The sequence below is a fragment of the Ascaphus truei genome, chromosome 8, assembly GCF_040206685.1.
Source record: "Ascaphus truei isolate aAscTru1 chromosome 8, aAscTru1.hap1, whole genome shotgun sequence".
NCBI classification, from domain to species: Eukaryota; Metazoa; Chordata; class Amphibia; order Anura; family Ascaphidae; genus Ascaphus; species Ascaphus truei.
Window position 1 is genome coordinate 47,203,266 of NC_134490.1, and position 21,347 is coordinate 47,224,612.

The window sequence follows — 21,347 nt, forward strand, 5'->3', positions numbered from 1 at the left end:
TTGGCTCTGTGTATAATTTTTGCTGTTCTCTGTTGGCTCTGCGTATAGTTATCTCTGTTCTCTCTTGGCTCTGCATATAGTTATCTCTGTTCTCTCTTGGCTCTGCGTATAGTTATCGCTATTCTCTGTTGGTTCTGCGTATAGTTATCACTGTTCTCTGTTGGTTCTGCATATAGTTATCTCTGTTTTCTGTTGACTCTGCGTATAGTTATCTCTGTTCTCTGTTGACTCTGCGTGTAGTTATCTCTGTTTTCTGTTGACTCTGCGTATACTTATCTCTGTTCTCTGTTGGCTCTGCGTATAGTTATCGCTGTTCTCTGTTGGTTCTGCATATAGTTATCTCTGTTTTCTGTTGACTCTGTGTATAGTTATCTCTGTTTTCTGTTGACTCTGCGTATACAGTAGTTATCTCTGTTCTCTGTTGGCTCTGTGTATATTTATCGCTATTCTCTGTTGGTTCTGCGTATAGTTATCACTGTTCTCTGTTGGTTCTGCATATAGTTATCGCGGTTCTCTGCAGGGGCTGGGAGGGAATGCAGAGGTGGGGAGGGAATGCAGAAGCTGCGAGGGAAAGCAGGGGCTGGGAGGGAATGCAGAGGCTGGGAGGGAATGCAGGGGCTGCGAGGGAATGCAGGGGCTGGGAGGGAATGCAGAGGCTGCGAGGGAAAGCAGGGGCTGGGAGGGAATGCAGAGGCTGCGAGGGAATGCAGGGGCTGCGAGGGAATGCAGGGGCTGCGAGGGAATGCAGGGGCTGGGAGGGAATGCAGAGGCTGCAAGGGAAAGCAGGGGCTGGGAGGGAATGCAGAGGCTGCGAGGGAATGCAGGGGCTGTGAGGGAATGCAGGGGCTGCGAGGGAATGCAGGGGCTGGGAGGGAATGCAGGGGCTGAGAGGGAATGCAGAGGCTGCGAGGGAATGCAGAGGCTGTAAAGGAATGCAGAGGCTGGGAGGGAATGCAGGGCATGCGAGGGAATGCAGGGTTGCGAGGGAATGCAGAGGCTGTAAAGGAATGCAGGGGCTGTGAGGGAATGCAGAGGCTGTAAAGGAATGCAGAGGCTGGGAGGGAATGCAGGGGTTGTAAAGGAATGCAGGGGCTGGGAGGGAATGCAGAGGCTGGGAGGGAATGCAGGGGCTGGGAGGGAATGCAGGGGCTGGGAGGGAATGCAGAGGCTGCGAGGGAATGCAGGGGCTGGGAGGGAATGCAGGAGCTGGGAGGGAATGCAGGGGCTGGGAGGGAATGCAGGGGCTGGGAGGGAATGCAGGGGCTGTGAGGGAATGCAGAGGCAGCGAGGGAATGCAGGGGCTGGGAGGGAATGCAGAGGCTGCGAGGGAATGCAGGGGCTGGGAAGGAATGCAGGGGCTGGGAGGGAATGCAGTGGCAGCGAGGGAATGCAGGGGCTGGGAGGGAATGCAGAGGCTGGGAGGGAATCCAGGGGCTGCGAGGGAATGCAGAGGCTGGGAGGGAATGCAGGGGTTGCGAGTGAATGCAGGGGTTGCGAGGGAATGCAGGGGTTGCGAGGGAATGCAGGGGCTGGGAAGGAATGCAGGGGCTGGGAGGGAATGCAGAGACTGGGAGGGAATCCAGGGGCTGCGAGGGAATGCAGAGGCTGGGAGGGAATGCAGGGGTTGCGAGTGAATGCAGGGGTTGCGAGGGAATGCAGAGGCTGCAAGGGAATGCAGGGGCTGGGAGGGAATGCAGGGTTGGGAGGGAATGCAGAGGCTGGGTGGGAATGCAGGGGCTGCGAGGGAATGCAGGGGCTGCGAGGGAATGCAGGAGCTGAGGGGGAATGCAGAGGTGGGGAGGGAATGCAGAGGTGGGGAGGGAATGCAGGTGCTGGGAGGAAATGCAGGTGCTGGGAGGGAATGCAGGGGCTGCGAGAGAATGCAGGGGCTGCGAGAGAATGCAGGGGCTGCGAGAGAATGCAGGGGCTGCGAGAGAATGCAGGGGCTGCGAGGGAATGCAGGGGCTGTGAGGGAATGCAGGGGCTGCGAGAGAATGCAGGGGCTGCGAGAGAATGCAGGGGCTGCGAGAGAATGCAGGGGCTGAGAGGGAATGCAGGGGCTGAGAGGGAATGCAGGGTCTGCGAGAGAATGCAGGGGCTGTGCACAGTGAGAGCTCACGCTGACTGTCACACTACACACTACAACCCAAAAACTGGAGGGTAGAGGGACAGCGTTCCTCCCGGAGAGGCTCGGCTATTTATGCGCATACAAAGAGTTTGTTTGTGAGTGGAACCATTACTTGCTGCATTACAATCTATTTTTAGACATACTGTATTACACTGTTTTGTCTCTCTCCCTTTGTTTCTCCAATTCATGTTATATGTTTGTATGCCTGTTATTGTTATATCTGAATGTATGTGCCCTTGATCAGTGGCGCTCAATTACAGTCCTCAAGGGCCACTAACAGGTCAGGTTTAAAGGATATACCTGCTTCAGCACATGTGGTGCAGTCAAATACTGAGCCACTCATTGAGCCACCTGTGCTGAGGCAGACATATCCTTAAAACCTGACCTGTTGGTAGCCCTTGAGGACTGGAAGTGGCCACCCCTGATTTAGAGGAACTCTGAATTGTGTCCTCCTCAGCGGATCCTCCACGTCTGTGAGGAATCATCTCAAAGATCTCTTCAGAATCAAGGAAAACACTTTTAAACTTGGGAGAAGAGAAATTCTATAAAGCCTGACTTTTGCACTTCATCCATCACTTAACGATTACACCAACAGCCCGTATAATGTTGAGGTTACAATATTGTACAAGACCAGCATGTCTGGTGGCCTCAGGGTACATTGCTAAGTCAGAAATGATGGCTTAAGAAACACATTCCTTAAGGACACTGCAAAGTCATCCTGTCCAACTCAAACTGCATCATGCATTTCAATAATGTTTCCTAAAGGATCTGATGGGCGGTACGGTTGAAAGAAATTCACATCCAGGGCAGTAGAAACTTCTTATTTAGCTTCAGCTGTCAAATACCAGAAATACATAATCATCTCCAAAAGGTGACATTAATCTGGAGACACCTTTCGGATGGCTGTGGAGACGAGCTTTCGGATCTGGAGACGAGCTTTCGGATGGCTGTGTGCAAGCATTAAGCAATAACTCTTCTTGTGATGTCCCTAAGGCCTCGGATATAGTGGGCACGTGCACACGCCTGTCGCCTGAACAATCTGTGGACTCAGATAGCTGGCGACGGGGAGGCGTGGTGGAGGCGTGGCTGTGACGTCACGAGGCTGGTTCGCCCTCATTGGCTGAACCGCTCACATGACCCGGGCTGTCGCACGACAACATTTAAATTAAATTATCGGCATGCCGCGCTGTTGCTCTTCATCGCGCGTGCGCTGACTATGGTCGGCTCTATAGAGCTGCTGCATTTTGTTTACACGGTGCGCACGCACGCACCACCGCTTGCACTATGAACGCAGTCTTATATATGTCATGCTCTTTAATGCCTTCCAGGCCCTGTTATTTTCCCCTCAAACCCCTAGAGTATAGACCTCTGTGTACTTAATATCTGGAACATTTTCTGTTTTCTTTTTTTGACATGAAAAAAATATAAGGTTTAATAGAGTGAAACAATTATGACAGAAACACACAGTACAAACCAATATGCTCGCAGGAACTTATCTATTTTTATATCTAATGCCTAATTAAACTGGCTGTACTTATTGTACCTATTCTGGTCCGGGTGTGAGGAGAACACCAGTCTGTCTCCTATTGGTTTAAACTCAAAACTTTCAGCTAATTACAGCAACTGACAACCTTAAAAAGCAAAATAGAGAAGTAGCAGAGAACCCGACAGTGCAGCACCCCACACACGTATGAACCGCGAAAGCCCAACAAGCGCCTCAAGTTTTAAGGACTCCATGGGTTAAAACACATTTTTCCATGTTTCTTTTAAACTCAAGCAACCTCTCTTTTAGAGTGGATTTGAGTGACCTATATATTGTAAAGTAAAGGTACAGACTAGCATGTATACTATGTGGCTAGGTCCCCATTGCTGCCCCCTACCTTAGGCTGCGGCTGGCAGCGGAGTGCAGGCATCGCCGGAAGCAGAGGCGGACCCGCCGGTATTCAGGATGGCAAGCGGGTCACCAGAGGTCCGTGACGGCTCCCTTAGCAGGGCTCCGCTATTTTGATAGTGCGTGCGCATGCGCTAGTATGGATCGCGCATGCGCAGTATGAACTGCGCATGTGCAGTATGGATTGCGCATGTGCAGTATGGATCGCGCATGCGCACATATGCTCCAAGTTGCAGTGGCCATCATATGGCCTTTGCGCATGCGCAGTAAGCAGCACGAGCAGAGGCCATTACAATTAAGATCGACAGGGGAACTACAAGCCCCATGATGCCCAAGGGCTGGAGGTCACGTGTTTGCGAGCAGCCAATTGGGCTGCAGGGATCACGTAGGACTGGAATTGCTACAGTTGGCGCGCTGCGAGCCACGCCAGTCGAAGCTGGGACACGGTAGGGTAATGACACCCTGTGTACAGGGTGTCCGTGAACCCTACACTAGGCCAGAGACCCCCCGATAGGCCCCAGCTAGGCCCCGACACCCGACACCCCTGTAAGATTGTGGCTGCTACAGGGACAGGCCCCTTAGATAGGGACACTGCCAAATTAGCAACCTTAATGTCAGGGACAGCAGAATGCCGCACAACAGTTACGGCCTGTGGTCTGGGACCAGACCACCACCGCATATAGAGACTATCAAAAATATTTGAGGAAATTAACCTTGCATAGGCACTTTGCTAATAGTAAAGAAATGGGTAACAATGAGGTCAATCCCTTACCAGTATCTACTAATCTATTCAGTGATCCTATTGATCAACAAGTGTACAGGGACCTGTATAGTCTCCTGCAAGAGAACAACACAACTAGTCATGATGTTAATGATCAAAAGTTTACCATTCTGGTTATAGACCTAAATCTATCTTTTATCCTTATTATTCTAAAGGACAATAAGTCGAATTGTTTGGCAAACTGATTGAACAGGAATTCAAAACATACAGGACCCCTATAAGCTCATACAGTCTGTGTTTCATGTTCTGTCTCTGGTTTTAAATGCAAGAATTCAGGCAGATTTGCCTGCAGGCCTCTCTAAAGAAACATGGTCACCTAAATATGACCCATAGTGAAACCATGGCTATTAAAAATTTGAGGTCAAATACCAATATTGTAGTCCGTGAGGCAGACAAGGGGAGAGGTATTGTCTTCCAAGACAGAAAGGATTACTGTTCAGAAGCAAGTCGATTGCTGTCAGACTTAACCTCATACAAAAAACTGAAACGGGATCCGACTGCAAGCTTTCTCTTTTCTTTGAAAGAGATGAGGCATTAAAACAGGGAGTCTTGAAGAAACCAGATTTTGATTTTTTATATATCACATCTCCCACCGTTCCTATATACTATCACATCCCAAAAATACACAAGTCCCTCACCAACCCCCTCCCCAGGTCGACCCATTATTTCGGGTATAAATTCATTAATGTCTAATTTATCCCAATACTTAGATTTTTATTTACAGCTACTAGTCGCAGAACTTCTTTCACATCTTAAGGACACCACAGCGGTCTTACAGATATTACAACACACCCTGCGGAAGACCGGCTATAGATTGGCAACGCTAGACGTGCAGTCACTATACACCTGCATCCCACACAAAGAAGGTTGCACAGCTGTAAAATGTTTTTGGGACTCTAGCAATCTGATAGCATCGTAGCAGATTGGGTTTTTATTAAAATCTATAAAGTTCATATTAACCCATAATTATTTTCTTTTTTGAATCTGATTATTATTTACAGATATTGGGAACCGCAATGGGCACTAAATTTGTTCCTTCGTTTGCGAACCTCTATATGGGGTGGTGGGAGAGGATGACAGTGGAGAGTGTACCTCCTCCTCAACTTGTCATGTGGAGGAGGTACATAGATGACATCCTAATTATAAGGAACGGTGACGAGTCTTCTCTCCTGGAGTATATCGTTGAACTTAATGATAATACATTTAATTTGAAGTTCAGCTGAGAGAACAGTGAAACATCAGTGCATTACTAAGATCTTGAAAATTTTATAGGACAGGATCAAATATGCACTAAAACTTTCTTCAAAGAGACGCATGTGAATTCATATATCCATCGTCTAGCTGTCACTTTAAACCCTGGACAGATAACATTCCATATAACCAGCTTGTGCGGCTGAAAAGAAATTGTACCCACGAAAAGAAAGCATTTTCAAACCCAGGCAACATTTCTTAAAGATCGCTTTTTGCAAAAAGAGTATGATAAGGACCTTATTTAAATTGCAATGGGTAAAGCTAATCTTACTCAAAGGAAAAACTTGTTGAAATATAAGCGTAAAATGTTAAAAAGGAAGAACATTGGAATAAGTGGCCCCGCAGTGAGAATTCATGAAGTGGACCCGACTGTGACCACTGATGCAGCCCTTTCCAATCGGGTGGAGAGGGGTAACTTTCCAGTGTTTATTACACAGTATAACGATAATTATAGAGCTATCCAAAGAGCCATACATAAACACTGGAAGGTCCGTTCTCTGGACCCTGTATTGGGGTCCCTAATGAATTCCAAACCCAAGATTGTATATAAAAGAGCACACAATCTAAAAAGGATGCTGGCCCCTAGTCAGTTACAAGTCGAATCCGTTAAAGATGGTAAACAGCATTTGGGTATAACCCCGTTTGATGACCGAGTCTCCTAACCACTGTCTAGTGAACCCGCAACCGTCAAAGATGGTACAATGAGATCGCACTTGGGGCTAAGGGCAACTATCGATGCAATAAATGTAAAGTGTGCAAAAATATGGTGATAAATTAACAAATAGTCTCTTTTGCAACTAAACAGAGTTATAAGGTTCATAACTTCATCAATTGTTTTACTACTTATGTCGTCCATTTGGTTCAATGTAAATGCGGTTACCAATATATTGGGGAAACCAAGAGGAATTTGAAAGTCCGCGTTATGGAACACATGAGAAATATTAGAAATGTTCAGAAATTCATTGACAAGAATTTACCCCTGACTCATCTTTTAAAACATGTTATGGATTCTCACCGGTGTGACCCTAGTGGCTTAACATTCATGGGAATTGAAGTGATTACAGCGGATAAAAGATTGGGTAATAGGGAATTGTGTCCGAGCAGAAGAGAACAGTTCTGGATCTACACTATGCAGTCCAGAGATCCCCAGGGCTTGAATGATTATATAGAGCTTGTTCCCTTCCTGAGAGAATACATGTTCTGATAAATTTGATCACTGCTTTATGTGTTCTTAGATTTTAGGTTTCAGCCATGTTTTTAAAAAAAAGGTTTTTTAAACGGTTTCTTAAAGTTTTTTTTAGAAAGGTTTCTTAAAAAAAAGTTAAAAAGAAAAGGTTTTTAATATTTAATACATTGAATGATATGCAGACAGACAGTCTTTCAATGCAATATTGACATTTTGGTTGCATCACTGCAATATATGTATTCATGCTTTGAGCATTATCTTTTATTAAGTTATTGTTTTAATTGTTATCAAGCTTTAGGCAGTTTTTTGATGCATTTTTATATTAGTATGTATGTATACATATGTTTATATACTGTACATCTATACACACCTGCTTGGCTATTTAATTATGTGCAATGTCATGTTTGTTAGTATGATTTTGCCCTGGGTTTTGGGCATTGATGAATTGCATCAAAGGTAGTTCAACTGATGACTGCCTTTCTACAGCTGATGTCTCGCTCAGGGAGTGAACGCCTTAGATACAAGTATGTCTATTGGCTGCAGACTGATATATAACTCCACGGGCAGCGCTATCACAATACCTCCTGATGAAGCACTACGTGCGAAACGCGTAGAGGTCACGTGAGGCTGCTCTGTGGATCTCCAGAATTCCAAGTCGGCGTCCGTGAGAGTGAGGGTGTTCTCGCAGTGCAAGTGAGTAGATTGGGTCCGGACCCATGTATATTATTGCATGTAGCTAACACCGGAGCTCTCCGGCTTCCTTTCTGTATGTGTTAAGGGCAATTGTTAATCTAGTATAGCTAATTTATTGTCATTAGCTTTATTTTATCGTGTGTTGTGTTTATTATTTGTGGCATTGCCACTTACTCGTTTTTAACACTATATGTTATACCCTAAGGGTTTTAATAAAATAAATAGTCACTTAGTGCGCCTATTCTGACTTTCTTTTTCTTTACTATCAAGGTGGGACCCTCCAGCTGGATACCACCCCACGTGGAAGTGGACTTTTATCATACGGTTCTATCATCAGCTGGTGGTACCGGGTGTTGGAGGACATGGCAGGTATCACACCATCCACAAGTTCACCAACTTTAACACTTATTGTGGGCAGCGCTGTCACACACTTCTGGGTGGGTTGGCTCCTGTGGACACTAGGTTGGGTAGGTGCCCAGGGCACCTCAGTACGTGGGGGACACTCTCTGCGGGTTGTGGACTAAGTGGTTGGACAGTGGGATACGGTGTGTGGGTAAGGCCTTGCGAGGCCTGAGTTATATGTATTATAGTGTTACCATTTGCATGTCAGTAAACCTGTTATTATATACGCTGTGTGTACTTATTGCATTGGGTCCTGTGAAGGGGTTATCCGACGCTGTCAGGATCCCTCACATGTGGAGGTGCTCTCACCGGACGATCCAGGTACACCCCAGGCTCCCGGCAGCGGAGGTTCAGGCCTCCTGTGAGCCGCAGGTAAAGCACCAAACACTCAGTAGCCGCCACATCCCTCAATAGGGTGGAGAAACAGCGCTACAACTACAGTACAAGAGCGGTATTACAGTTTATAAACCCCCAAATCCGTATAGATGCTTCTTATATTCTACGCTTGTTTCTCTCTTGGACGAATCAGCTGGCGGGGGTGTAGAGATACTCATCATCCTTTTACAACGTTGCCCATTTATTTTTTTTCAATCGAGTCCATTTTTTTCTAACACTATGGATTAACCCTTCAATCTGGCAGAGGAAATGTTCCTCCATCTTCTTGCAGCATACATGCATATTGGGGGGAATTAAAGCAGCACTCCATGTTCCAATTTATGTTTTGTTTCTGTTATTTTGTTTAGTTGTAGGAATGAAGCTGGGGGTCTCCGGAGCTGAACGACATTAATTTCAGGCCCGGCGACCCCCTGCTCCCCGAGATACTTACCTCTGTAGGGGGCGCCGGTATCTCCTTCATGTTTAAATGTCCCTCGTCATGCGGGCCAATAGAAAGGCACAAGGGATGACATCAAGGCTTCCTATTAGCCCCCAAGACGCGGGACGTTTAAGTCGCCATTATGTTAGCCCCAACTATCCCATACGGAGCTCCTACCTGCAGAGATACCGGCACCCGCTACAGAGGTAAGTATCTCGGGAAGCAGGGGGATCCTGGAGCCCAAATGAATGCAATTCGCCTCCGGCGACCCCCTGCTTCAATCCTATCATTTAAAAAAAATAATAACAGAGAAACCCGGAGTGCCACTGTAACCCATCACATGTAATGGTAAATACAAAGCAATATGAGTGTATGCATGTGAGTGTATAAATGGGTAAGTGTACGCATGAGTGAGTGTACGCATGAGTGAGTGTACGCATGTGAGTGAATACATGAGTAAGTGTACAGAGTGGGTGTATGCATGAGTGAGTGTATGCATGAGTGAGTGTATGTATGAGTGAGTGTATGTATGAGTGAGTGTATGCATGAGTAAGTGTACACTGAGTGAGGATACGCATGTGAGGGTATACATGAGTAAGTGTACGCATGAGTGAGTGCACGCGCGAGTAAGTATATGCATGAGTGAGTGTACGCATGTGAGGGTATACATGAGTAAGTGTACACTGAGTGAGTGTTCACTTCCAACCAGTCATGAAGTCAGCCTTGAAGAGGGTGAGCCAAAAACATTATAGATACCTGGCAAACATGAGGACTGCAGTACTGACTCCACTGCCCACTACATGTACCCTCAAGCACATGCCCTCCATCTGTACCTATTGTACCTATTTAGCAGGTACTGTACCTACTGGATTGTACGTATTGAGCAGGTGCTGTACCTATTGTACGTATTGAGCAGGTACTGTACCTATTGTACGTATTGAGCAGGTACTGTACCTATTGTACGTATTGAGCAGGTACTGTACCTATTGTACGTATTGAGCAGGTACTGTGCCTATTGTACGTATTGAGCAGGTACTGTACCTATAGTACGTATTGAGCAGGTACTGTACCTATTGTACGTATTGAGCAGGTACTGTACCTATTGTACGTATTGAGCAGGTACTGTACCTATTGTACGTATTGAGCAGGTACTGTGCCTATTGTATGTATTGAGCAGGTACTGTGCCTATTGTACGTATTGAGCAGGTACTGTGCCTATTGTACGTATTGAGCAGGTACTGTGCCTATTGTACTTATTGAGCAGGTACTGTGCCTATTGTATGTATTTAGCAGGTGCTGTACCTATTGTACGTATTGAGCAGGTGCTGTACCTATTGTACGTATTGAGCAGGTACTGTACCTATTGTACGTATTGAGCAGGTACTGTGCCTATTGTACGTATTTAGCAGGTGCTGTACCTATTGTACGTATTGAGCAGGTACTGTACCTATTGTACGTATTGAGCAGGTACTGTACCTATTGTACGTATTTAGCCGGTGCTGTACCTATTGTATGTGTTTCTGTTCCTGTGTGAGCCACTGAGAGATGTCTGTCTCCCATTATATGAATCACTGAACCTTCTGCTAATTACAGCAGCTTGAAGATCAATGACTGATACGTTCAATGATCGGCGTGTTATAGAAAATGTATCACCGCCTCTATTTTATGTATATATTATTATATACAAATACATCCAAACATACAAGTGTTTCCATGCTACAGGATCTTTGCAAATAATACATTGCGTGTTCATAGGACCGGCTCAATCGCTTGTAAACTCTTCTACAGTATCCCGCATGGGAAGAGGAAAACAAGAGGGTAACCTATTTTTCGTGTGCCCAGTATAATGCCCAGCTGAGTATTACTTGGGTCGGAGGTGGGGACACACCAACTCATTTAACCAGTTCTGCACTAGAGGAGCAGGTACAGTACTCAGTATCACTATACAGGGCAGCTGGAACACAGAAATGTTCCCAGTGCCATACAGGAGAGTACGTTCATTATCAGAGAAATACTTTAGAAGTATTGTAAGTAGAGATAAAGTACTCAGCATCAATACACGTGCTCATTATCATTGTGATACTGTAGGAGTGTATATTTATAATGATATCTGGGCATCATTATACAGTGCAGCATGTTTATCAGGTTATACTCCGTATGATTATACAATGCAGTATATGTAGAAAGAGATACGAAATATCATTATATATTGCAGCAAGTTTCAAGTCATACTCAGGGTTATTATACATGACAACATATTTGTGCGGTGACACTCAGTACAATTATACATTGCAGCTTTTTAAGAAAGTGGTACTCAGAATAATTATACATTGCAGCATATTTATCAGGTGACACTAATATCACTATACATTGCAGCATATTTATGAAATGAGACTCAGCATGTCCAATAGGTGCAGCAAGTTTAGCTGGTGATGCTCTATCTATAACATTATATGGTGTAGGAGGTGATACCCGGTGTCACTATATGATATGTAGGAGGTGATACTCTGGATTACTATATGATGTAGGTGGTGATACTCAACGTCACTATTTAATGTAGTTGTGATACCCGACGTCACTATATGATGTAGGAGTTGAAACTCAGGGTCACTATATGACGTAGAAGGTGATACTCAGCGTCACTATATGGTGTGTGTGGTGACACTCGTGTCACTTTATATGATGTAGGAGGTGATACTCGGCGTCACTATATGATGTTGGAGTTGATACTCAATGTCACAATATGATGTTGGTGCTGATACTTGGTGTCACTATATGATGCGGGTGGTGATACTCGGCGTCACTATATGATGCGGGTGCTGATACTCGGTGTCACTAAATGATGCGGTCGTTATACTCAGTGTAACTCCATATGATGCGTGGTGATACTCTGAGTAACTATATGATGCGGCTGGTGATACTTTTTGTCACTATATGATGCGGTGGTGATACTCAGAGTCACTCTATATGATGCGGATGGTGATACTCGGTACTCACGCTGCTGTTGTGCCCGGACCAGTGCACCATGGCTTGGTTGTGAGCGGAGTCTCCAGTCAGCGCGAATGTGCTGCTGCTCAGCTTCAGCTCCTCCACCCGAAAGCGGGTCACCCTGCCCGGGTCCCCGGTCTCAGCTCGGGTCACCCTGCGCCCTCCGCTCCTCCTGGCCCGGCGCTGGGGAGAGCTGCGCCCTGCGCCTGGAGCGGGCGGCACCCGGGCTCCATGGAGAAGGTGCCCGTCGGGTGTGTGACATTGGGAGGCTGCACCCTGATCCCCCTCAGCACCCATATCCTGATCCTCCCCAGCACCCATATGCCCATAACCTGCACCCTTATCCTGACCAGCACCCCGATCACCCCCTGCACCCACAGACCTGTCACTTGCATCCTCACCCTGATCACCAGCACCCTCATATTGATCACCCATATTTCTTACGCCAGCACCTACATACTCATCCCCCCCAGCACCCATATCCTGTGCACTAAACTGGTAATTAACACCCTTCTTCTGATTATCCCCTGCACCCACATACTGATACGTAGCACCCTCACCCCCTTTAGCACCCATATACTGAAAGGTAGCACCCTCAACCGCTTCAGCACCCATATCCTGATCATGAGCACCCTCACCCTGACCCACCCCAGCACTCATATCCTGATCATCAACACCCTCACCCTGACCCACCCCAGCACCCATATCCTGATCATGAGCACCCTCATCCTGTCCCACCCCAGCACCCATAGCATCACCCGTATCCTGCTCAGCAGCAGCAGCAGCCTTCACCCACTCCCCTATGGTATCGCCCTGCATCCCTGTCACCCTGTGCCCGCTAGCTGTCTCCACCTGCAGCCTGACATGGGGGTGGCAGGACCTGCAGGATGTCTGTCCCCTGCCCTCACCCATGATGCTGATCAGTAGCAGGAGCCAGGTGCCCGGGGGCCCCCCCATGCTCAGAGCGGCTCTTCCTGGGATCCCCTCTCACTCCAACTCCATAGAAGTTTCTCAGCTCACAGGCTGGACGGTGCACACACAGAAAGGAATTCTTCTTTCAGGGCTGATGGTGTCGCTCGGGGTTTTGATGTAGGATGGATCTGCCAGACAAGGGAGGAGCTGACTGAGGAGAGAGGGAAGGGTATGAGACGGAGAGAGGGAGAGAGGGAAGGGTATGAGAGGGAAAGAGGGAGAGAGGGAAGGGTATGAGAGGGAGAGAGGGAAGGGTATGAGAGGGAGAGAGGGAAGTGTATGAGAAGGGGGAGGGAAGGGTATGAGAGGGAGAGGGAAGTGTATGAGAGAGAGAGAGGGAAGGGTAGGGTATGAGAGAGAGAGGGAAGGTTAGGGTATGAGAGAGAGGGAAGGGTAAGAGAGAGGGGGAAGGGTAAGAGAGAGGGGGGGAAGGGTATGAGAGGGAGAGGGAAGGGTGAGAGAGAGAGAGAGAGAGAGAGAGAGAGACGGGGGGTGGAAGGGTATGAGAGAGAGATGAAGGGTATGGGAGGGGTATGAGAGGGAGAGGGAAGGGTATGAGAGGGAGAGGGAAGGGTATGAGAGGGAGAGGGAAGGGTATGAGAGAGGGGGAAGGGTATGAGAGAGAGAGAGAGAGAGAGAGAGAGAGAGAGAGAGAGAGAGAGAGAGAGAGAGAGAGAGAGAGAGAGAGAGAGAGAGAGAGAGAGAGAGAGAGAGAGAGAGAGAGAGAGAGAGAGAGAGAAGGAGGAGGAGGGAGGGTATGAGAGGGAGAGAGAGGGGGGGGTTGAGATAGAGAGGGAGAGAGAGGGGGGGGGGGGTTGAGATAGAGAGGGAAGGATATGTGAGAAAGAGAGAGAGAGAGAGAGAGAGAGAGAGAGAGAGAGAGAGAGGGGAGAGGGTATGAGAAAGGGTGGGGAAGGGAAGGATGAGAGAGAGAGGGGTGGGGGTGAAAGAGGGGGAGTTAGAGAGGGAGAGAAAGGGGTGAGGGAGAGAGGGGGGTTTAGAGAGAGAAAGTGTTTAAGGGATAGAGAGAGAGTGAGTGAGAGCGAAAGAGGGGGAGAGTGAGATGAGAATATAGGAGAAATGGGAGGGAGAGAAAGTGAAAGAAGTAGAGAGAAAGTTGGAGTAGAGAGAGAGAAAGAGAGGGTGAGTGAAAGAGAAGGTGGAAAGAGTGTGTGAAAGAGGGCATGGATGATTAAATGTGAGTGTGTGTGTGGGGGGGGGGGAAGTGTTGTAACCATTAAAACTGCTATTTGTAAGATTAAGTAGCTGCAGAGAGCTGTGCTGCTCAGTAACTGCTCACTGCATTATTCAGTGAAACTCAGAAGGAGCTGTGCTCAGTATCACTGCTCTCTACAGGAAGCACCATGTGTATCAACTCACCTGTCAGTGATGTTATCCTTTATTCTGAGCAATCACAAACATTATTTTTAAATCTTATTACTATCATGATCTCTTTCTATGATAGCAGCATACACTGGAGCCCAAGAGAAGGGGAGGACGGCATTGTGAATATGTTTATGTCTTACTGTCTAATACAGTATATATATATATATATAATGAATAGACTATACCGTTCTGTGGCTAACGATTTATTTGTGCGAGCTTTCGAGATACACTGATCTCTTCTTCCGGCGATGTTACAATGAATGAAGCCAAAAAAGGGTTTTTACTTTAAAACAGTGCGTACTGGAATGTGACCTGTGATTGAAGTTTATCCCTCCCCCTGTGCAGTTAGCTTTTAACACGGTACAGATACCTCTACATAGCTAGACATATATATATATATATCTGTCTGAATATTGTGTTGACACGAATGGGTTAACTGTCTAGACTTGCCGAGTTCTGGTTGTTTGTCCGATAGCCCTGCTCTATTTATCATTAAATCACAAATCATATCACATCACTGCTCTGGAGAGCAGCTACCTCTGCATCTCCAAACTTTTGTCAATCTGATATTGATAATGATAAAATGATTTTTTTTAATTAATTTCCAAATCTTTTTTTTCTTTCAATTTTTTTTTAAAGTAACGTTTGTGTTTTAACTCACATTGAGCCATTAGCAGAAAATAATGGATCACCGAAGCGTTCTAGTAGCTGTACTTTTATCAGAGACATGGGGGTTTGCTAAAAGTTACCTTTTAATGGAAAAACCTGAGAAAACATGACAATAAGGCTTGCACTCTCTTAAACGTTTGTGCACAATTGCACCATCAAATACCGGGGAATTAAAAGGTTCTTACAATTTTCTGGAATTAGAGAACAACACATTATTCCTTTATATATGAGATAATTTCTCCTAAAACCTTGGAAATCTATACAATTATTTTTACCCCCCCTCCCCCCCAAAAAGTACTATATATTAAAAAAAATCTGTACCATTTCAGTCCAACTAAAAGGTGAGTTTGGACGCAGTTCTAGTGCTCATTTAATGGGTTGCAGACTGTCCTACTTTTCCTCTAGTCTAAAGGTGTTAAGAATTGCTGTCTTTATGCCCAATCAATAATTGTCAACACCTTTGATGACCTGGAACTCCTCTAGGAATATTAACCCCATTGCTTTACATTCTGATGGCAGGGAATGAGTTAGTAGTCCCATCACCCCCAGCAGTTTCAGTTTTTGGGCACTGCAGAAGTTTGGATCAGAATGGCCCCAGAAAGAGGCGATTATTTAACGATAGCCAGACTCCCAAGTGCCTCTATGCCATGGGCAGGCAACTCCAGTCCTCAAAAGCCACCAACAGGTCATGTTTTAATGATATTCCTGCTTCAGCACAGGTGGCTCAGTCAAAGACTGCACCAACTGTGCTGAGTCAGGATATCCGGAAAACCTGACCTGTTGCTGGCCCTTGAAGACTGGAGTTGCTCACCCCAAGTTTATACCATGCTAGCCATGCTCAAACCAGGCATTTTAAAGCAAGCTGTCACTTGCCTATTTTTGGGTTACATTTCACATGCAGTTGGCTAAATGTCAGGCTGGAGCTTGGCAGCACTTTTCAGTGACTCTGTCACCCTGCCTGCAGCACACAGCTGCCTGCGCACATACACAGCTGTCTGTCATTCAGATAAATCATGCGCTCATCCTTCAATTCCTCACCCCCCTCCCAAAAAAAAAGACGCCTCTGTGTTGGGGATAATATATGCAGCTTTATCATTTTCTTATAGCGAGTAATAAACAGTCCCATTGGGTCTATCCCTGTGTATGTACTATGTATATTACCCTGTACTATGACAGTCACAGTAATAAGACTATTCTATACATGCAATGGATATTAACTCCTTCACTGTCTGATGAACTGGGCTGTGCTGCAGACCCAGCACTAAAGGGTGAAAGCGAGTAGCTGTATAAGTAGAGATGTGCTATCTGACTGCTATCTAACACCCCCTACCGTCCACACCCCCAAATCTTAAGGGGAGCAGCTGCGAGGATGGACCAGACTCTGTCCCACAATGAGCAGCCACTTTACCTTTTGTTTCAACATTAGCCTTGGTTCCCTCTACAGTGTAAGCTCTCGGAATCAGGGCCCTCATTACCTTCTGTGTCTGTTTGCGCTTGTCTGTCCTTATTTGTATGTCATTCTGCTTATGTCATTTATATAACCCTATTTCCCTGTTGTACCGCGCTGAGGAATATGTTGGCACTTTATAAATAAACGATAATAATGTGTGAACTTTTGATACCGTTTGAGAACCATGGAAAATATGTGCTTTTTTATTCATGAAAAAAGTTGCGGCTCAGTCAGAGTTTGCAAGCGATTCGCTAAGCATTCATTTCATGTGCATTTTAATATGTTTCTTGTGCTAACTCCCATCCAGACCCTGTAATAGGTAGGAGAGAGGGGGAGAGAGAAACACACATGACACACCAGATATACCTGAGAAGTATGTTTATTTGCATATGCAGAGTATATACAAATGATACAACGTATATACAAATGATACAAAGTATATACAAATGATACAAAGTATATACAAATGATGGAATGATACTTCCCAGGTATCTATGGCATTGTAAGAGACGTGTGCAGAGGTTCATATAATGGAGACCGATTTGGGTGAAATTATATCTTGGCTTTATTGAACTTGTTCCTTTATCCAGGCAAAACATACAAAAAAACAAAATCACAAACCCTTATTCCTTTGTAAGGGCTAACTTACTTCCCCAGACCCTTTCTGCAGGACTGGAGGGATATTCCCATTACCAACCTATTACCCCAAAGTCTCAGGAAGTACCTTAAGCAGGTGGCCCTCCATGTCAGTCTCTGGCAGGTTCCTGGGTCCTCTGTGTCCAATATAGGTCTCTGGGTGTCTGGGAGTCTTGATCTCAGCACACATTTGTGCTCAAGACACTGTCTGTGTGCAGGCTTCTCTGCTCTCCTTCTATCAGCCCAAATGTGAGCTAAGGAATCGCTCCTGTTTCCAAAAGGAGGTTTTTCTTACAGACTTAATTGGCCAGGTGGAGTCTAGTTAATCGCCTACTGCACTTAACCAGATCCCTGCTGAATTTTAGAGATAGTTTCTTCAACAGGGATAAGTCCCTGTTACAGGCATGTTAAGAGATGATGGGCACATTTCGGACAAACTTTTCTATTTCTTCACAAACCCACAGAACTTTGTTAGAATCTTTTGTTATTTAAAAACCGCACGAATGCCGCAATTCCACCTAAGTCTCTATTTCGCTGATATTTTGATGCAATGGTTTTTTTTCATGTTCTTCACTTTAATTTTTTCCATGTGAACACTTTAAGTTTGCTTCACTTTTAAGCAAAGTGTTGTTTTAGCTTGGTCACATTTTTGCATAAGCAAATATTTTTGCAAATATTCGCTTTAGTTTAGTCAAATTTTCTCATTTTTCAAACTGGCGAGGAAACGCTGCTCAAACTTCAGCAGAACGTCTGCGCATCTCTAGTGTTCAGGTTTGTTTCCAGGTATCTCTCCACGTGTTGTATAAAGGGGTGTTTGGAGAGGTAGAGTACATACAGATGTAGCCAGACTTACTGTTTTCAGCACCAAGCAATGTGGTCACATGACCGTGGTGGTACCGGTGCAGAGGATTAATGTTGCGGGGGGTCTGGTCCAAAAGGCCGCGGCATACACTGTTTCCGGTGCTGCGGACCTTCACTTTTTTTGGCCGCAGCTCCAGAAACAGTAAGTCATGGGGTACTAAAATAATAAGAAAATCTTCCCTCCATGTCCCTCCCAGTCTGTCCCTCTCTCCCCATCCCTCGCTCCATGTCCCTCCCTCCATTTTCCACCCTCCCTGTCCCTCGTTCCCCGTCCCTCGTTCCCCGTCCCTTGCTTCCCGTCCCTCGCTCCCTGTCCCTCTCCCTCTCTACCTGTCCTTCGCTCTCTGTCCTTCTCTCCCTGTCCCACTCTCCCTGTCCCTCTTTCCCTGTCCCTCTCTCCCTATTCCTTTCTTCCTGTCCCTCGCTCCCCGTCCCTCGCTCCCCGTCCCTCGCTCCCTGTCCCTCTTTCCCTGTCCCTCTCTCTCTGTCCCTCTTTCCCCGTTCCTCGCTCCCCGTCCCTCTCTCCCTGTCCTTTGCTCCGTGTCCCTCTCTCCCTATTCCTTTCTCCCCGTCCCTCTCTCCCTGTCCCTCGCTCCGTGTCCCTCGCTCACCCCTTCTCCTCCGTCAGCACATTAAATAAACGTAACTTGACGATTCCCTTTGCCTACTGTGCCTGATCTGCGATTCATCGGCAAACAGCAAATTGATGTGGAAAATTTGTAATTTCTGAGAAATGTTTAACCCTTAAAAGTTCTGCAAACTGGTTCTCCAGGAATCCAATGTTGTAAAAAAAAAAACTGGTAAAATATGTGCACATGCATTTGAGAAAGTTGGGCAGATCTGATGATGACACGATAGGAGGGTATTATTTTTCAGACTATATGGGCAGCTATACCAAGAAATGGTTATGTACTGCACATATAGTAGGTATATTTGTTATTTGACACCATGTATGTATGTATGTATGTATGTATGTATGTATGTATGTATGTATGTATGTATGGCTTTACAGAACACACATGATAACGCAGTGTTATAATCAGCGCTCAGATTGATGCTATGAGATGGTACAGTACAGATACTTCTTATATTCACACACCTAAAAGGTCACTTCTTTTTTGACAGTAAGATCTCCTTGAACATGACACTACCCTTTTCTGTTCGTAGAAAATAAATATGACACAGACCTTAACAAACGGTGTCTAAAGACAGAGTTTCATCCCCATGTTTAAACAGGCTGTACTCTTCAGTGATATAGCACGGTAACACTGCGCTTTGTGACACTGAACACAAAGTGCGTCTCAAACCTGCCCCAGTGTTTAGACTCAGGGTCCTGTATTAAAACACAAAATGGATAACATTGTACAGCTTCTGAATTCATTACTGGAAAGCGGTGTGTTCATGCTTTATTTATTAATACATAAAATCATGGGGCCCGAGACATATGAAAGGAGCAGCCCCCCTTCGCCCTCCCCCCCCCCCAACCCATAGCGCACCTACCACGAAAAAAATATCTTTTAGCGCGCAACTTTAACTTAACTGTTTTCTTATTGTGAAGCAGAAAAAAACATTACAATGCAACCTGTTTATTTTTATAATTTCAACAAAAGACATGTAACTGCCTGCATGGGTGGGTGAGTGGGTGAATGACAGTGGGTGAATGACAGTTTGAATGACAGTGGGTGAATGACAGTTTGAATGACAGTGGGTGAATGACAGTTTGAATGACAGTGGGTGAATGACAGTTTGAATGACAGTGGGTGGGTAAGTGGGTGAATGACAGTGGGTGGGTGAATGACAGTTTGGGTGGGTGAATGACAGTGGGTGGGTGGGTGAATGACATTGGGTGGGTTGAATGACAGTGGGTTTGAATGACAGTGGGTTGGGTTGAATGACAGTGTTGGGTGAATGACAGTGGGTGGGTGGGTGAATGACATTTGGGTGAATGACAGTGGATTGGTGGGTGGGTGGGTGTTTTGAATGACAGTTGAATGACAGTGGGTGGGTGGGTGAATGACAGTTTGAATGACAGTGGGTTGGTGGGTTGGTGAATGACAGTGGGTTGGTGGGTGTGTGAATGACAGTTGAATGACAGTGGGTGGGTGGGAAAATGACAGTGGGTGGGTGGATGAATGAATGACAGTATGAATGACAGTGGGTGAGTGGGTGAATGATGGTAGGGTGAATGACAGTGGGTGGGTGGGTGGGTGAATGACAGTGGGTGGGTGGGTGAATGACAGTGGGTGGGTGAATGACAGTGGGTGGATGGGTGAATGACAGTGGGTGGATGGGTGAATGACAGTGGGTGGATGGGTGAATGACAGTGGGTGGGTGAATGACAGTGGGTGGGTGAATGACAGTGGGTGGGTGAATAACAGTGGGTGGGTGAATGACAGTGGGTGGATGGGTGAATGACGGTGGGTGGGTGGGTGAATGACAGTGGGTGGGTGGGTGGGTGGGTGAATGACAGTGGGTGGATGGGTGAATGATGGTTGGTGGGTAAATGTTGAATGTGGGTGGGTGGGTGAATGACGGTGGGTGGGTTCGTGGGATTGACAGTGACTGGGTGGGTGGATGGGAGACAGTGACACTAGACGGTGGGTGGGTGGGAGACAGTGACTCGGTGGGAGACAGTGACTCGGGTGGGAGGGAGACAGTGACTTGGGAGACAGTGACTCAGGTTTGACAGTGACTCAGGTGGGTGGGTGACAGTGTCTCGGGTGGGTGGGTGAGAGTGACTGGGTGGGTGGGAGACGGTGGGTGGGAGGGAGACAGTGACTGAGTGGGAGGAGACAGTGACTGGGTGGGAGACAGCGACTGGGTGGGTGGGAGACAGCGACTGGGTGGGTGGGAGACAGTGACTGGGTGACAGTGACAGTGACTGGGTGACAGTGACAGTGACTGGGTGACAGTGACTGGGTGGGAGATAGTGACTGGGTGACAGTGACTGGGTGGGTGGGAAACAGTGACTGGGTGACAGTGACAGGGTGGGTGGGAGACAGTGACTGGGTGACAGTGACTGGGTGGATGGGAGACAGTGACTGGGTGGATGGGAGACAGTGACTGGGTGACAGTGACTGGGTGGGTGAGTGACTTGGTGACAGTGACTGGGTGGGTGACAGCGAGTGACAGTGGGTGACAGTGACTGGGTGGGGTGACTTACCTTGACTGGGTGGGTGCAGCTTGCTGCCGGACGCTTTCCTCTCCTGCCCCCGATATCCCCACGACAGCTGCCCGGG

General features: G+C 46.6%; 1 protein-coding gene across 1 annotated transcript in view; it reads right to left on the minus strand.

The window, feature by feature from the left end:
- SORCS1 (sortilin related VPS10 domain containing receptor 1) overlaps positions 1–13,309 on the minus strand; it is a 442,630-nt gene extending 429,321 nt beyond the window's left edge. Inside the window, 1 exon segment of the mRNA XM_075611820.1 lies at positions 12,144–13,309. Within this exon segment, the coding sequence (XP_075467935.1) occupies positions 12,144–13,091 (948 nt within the window). The 5' untranslated portion in view covers positions 13,092–13,309.
- Positions 13,310–21,347: the final 8,038 nt, after the last annotated feature.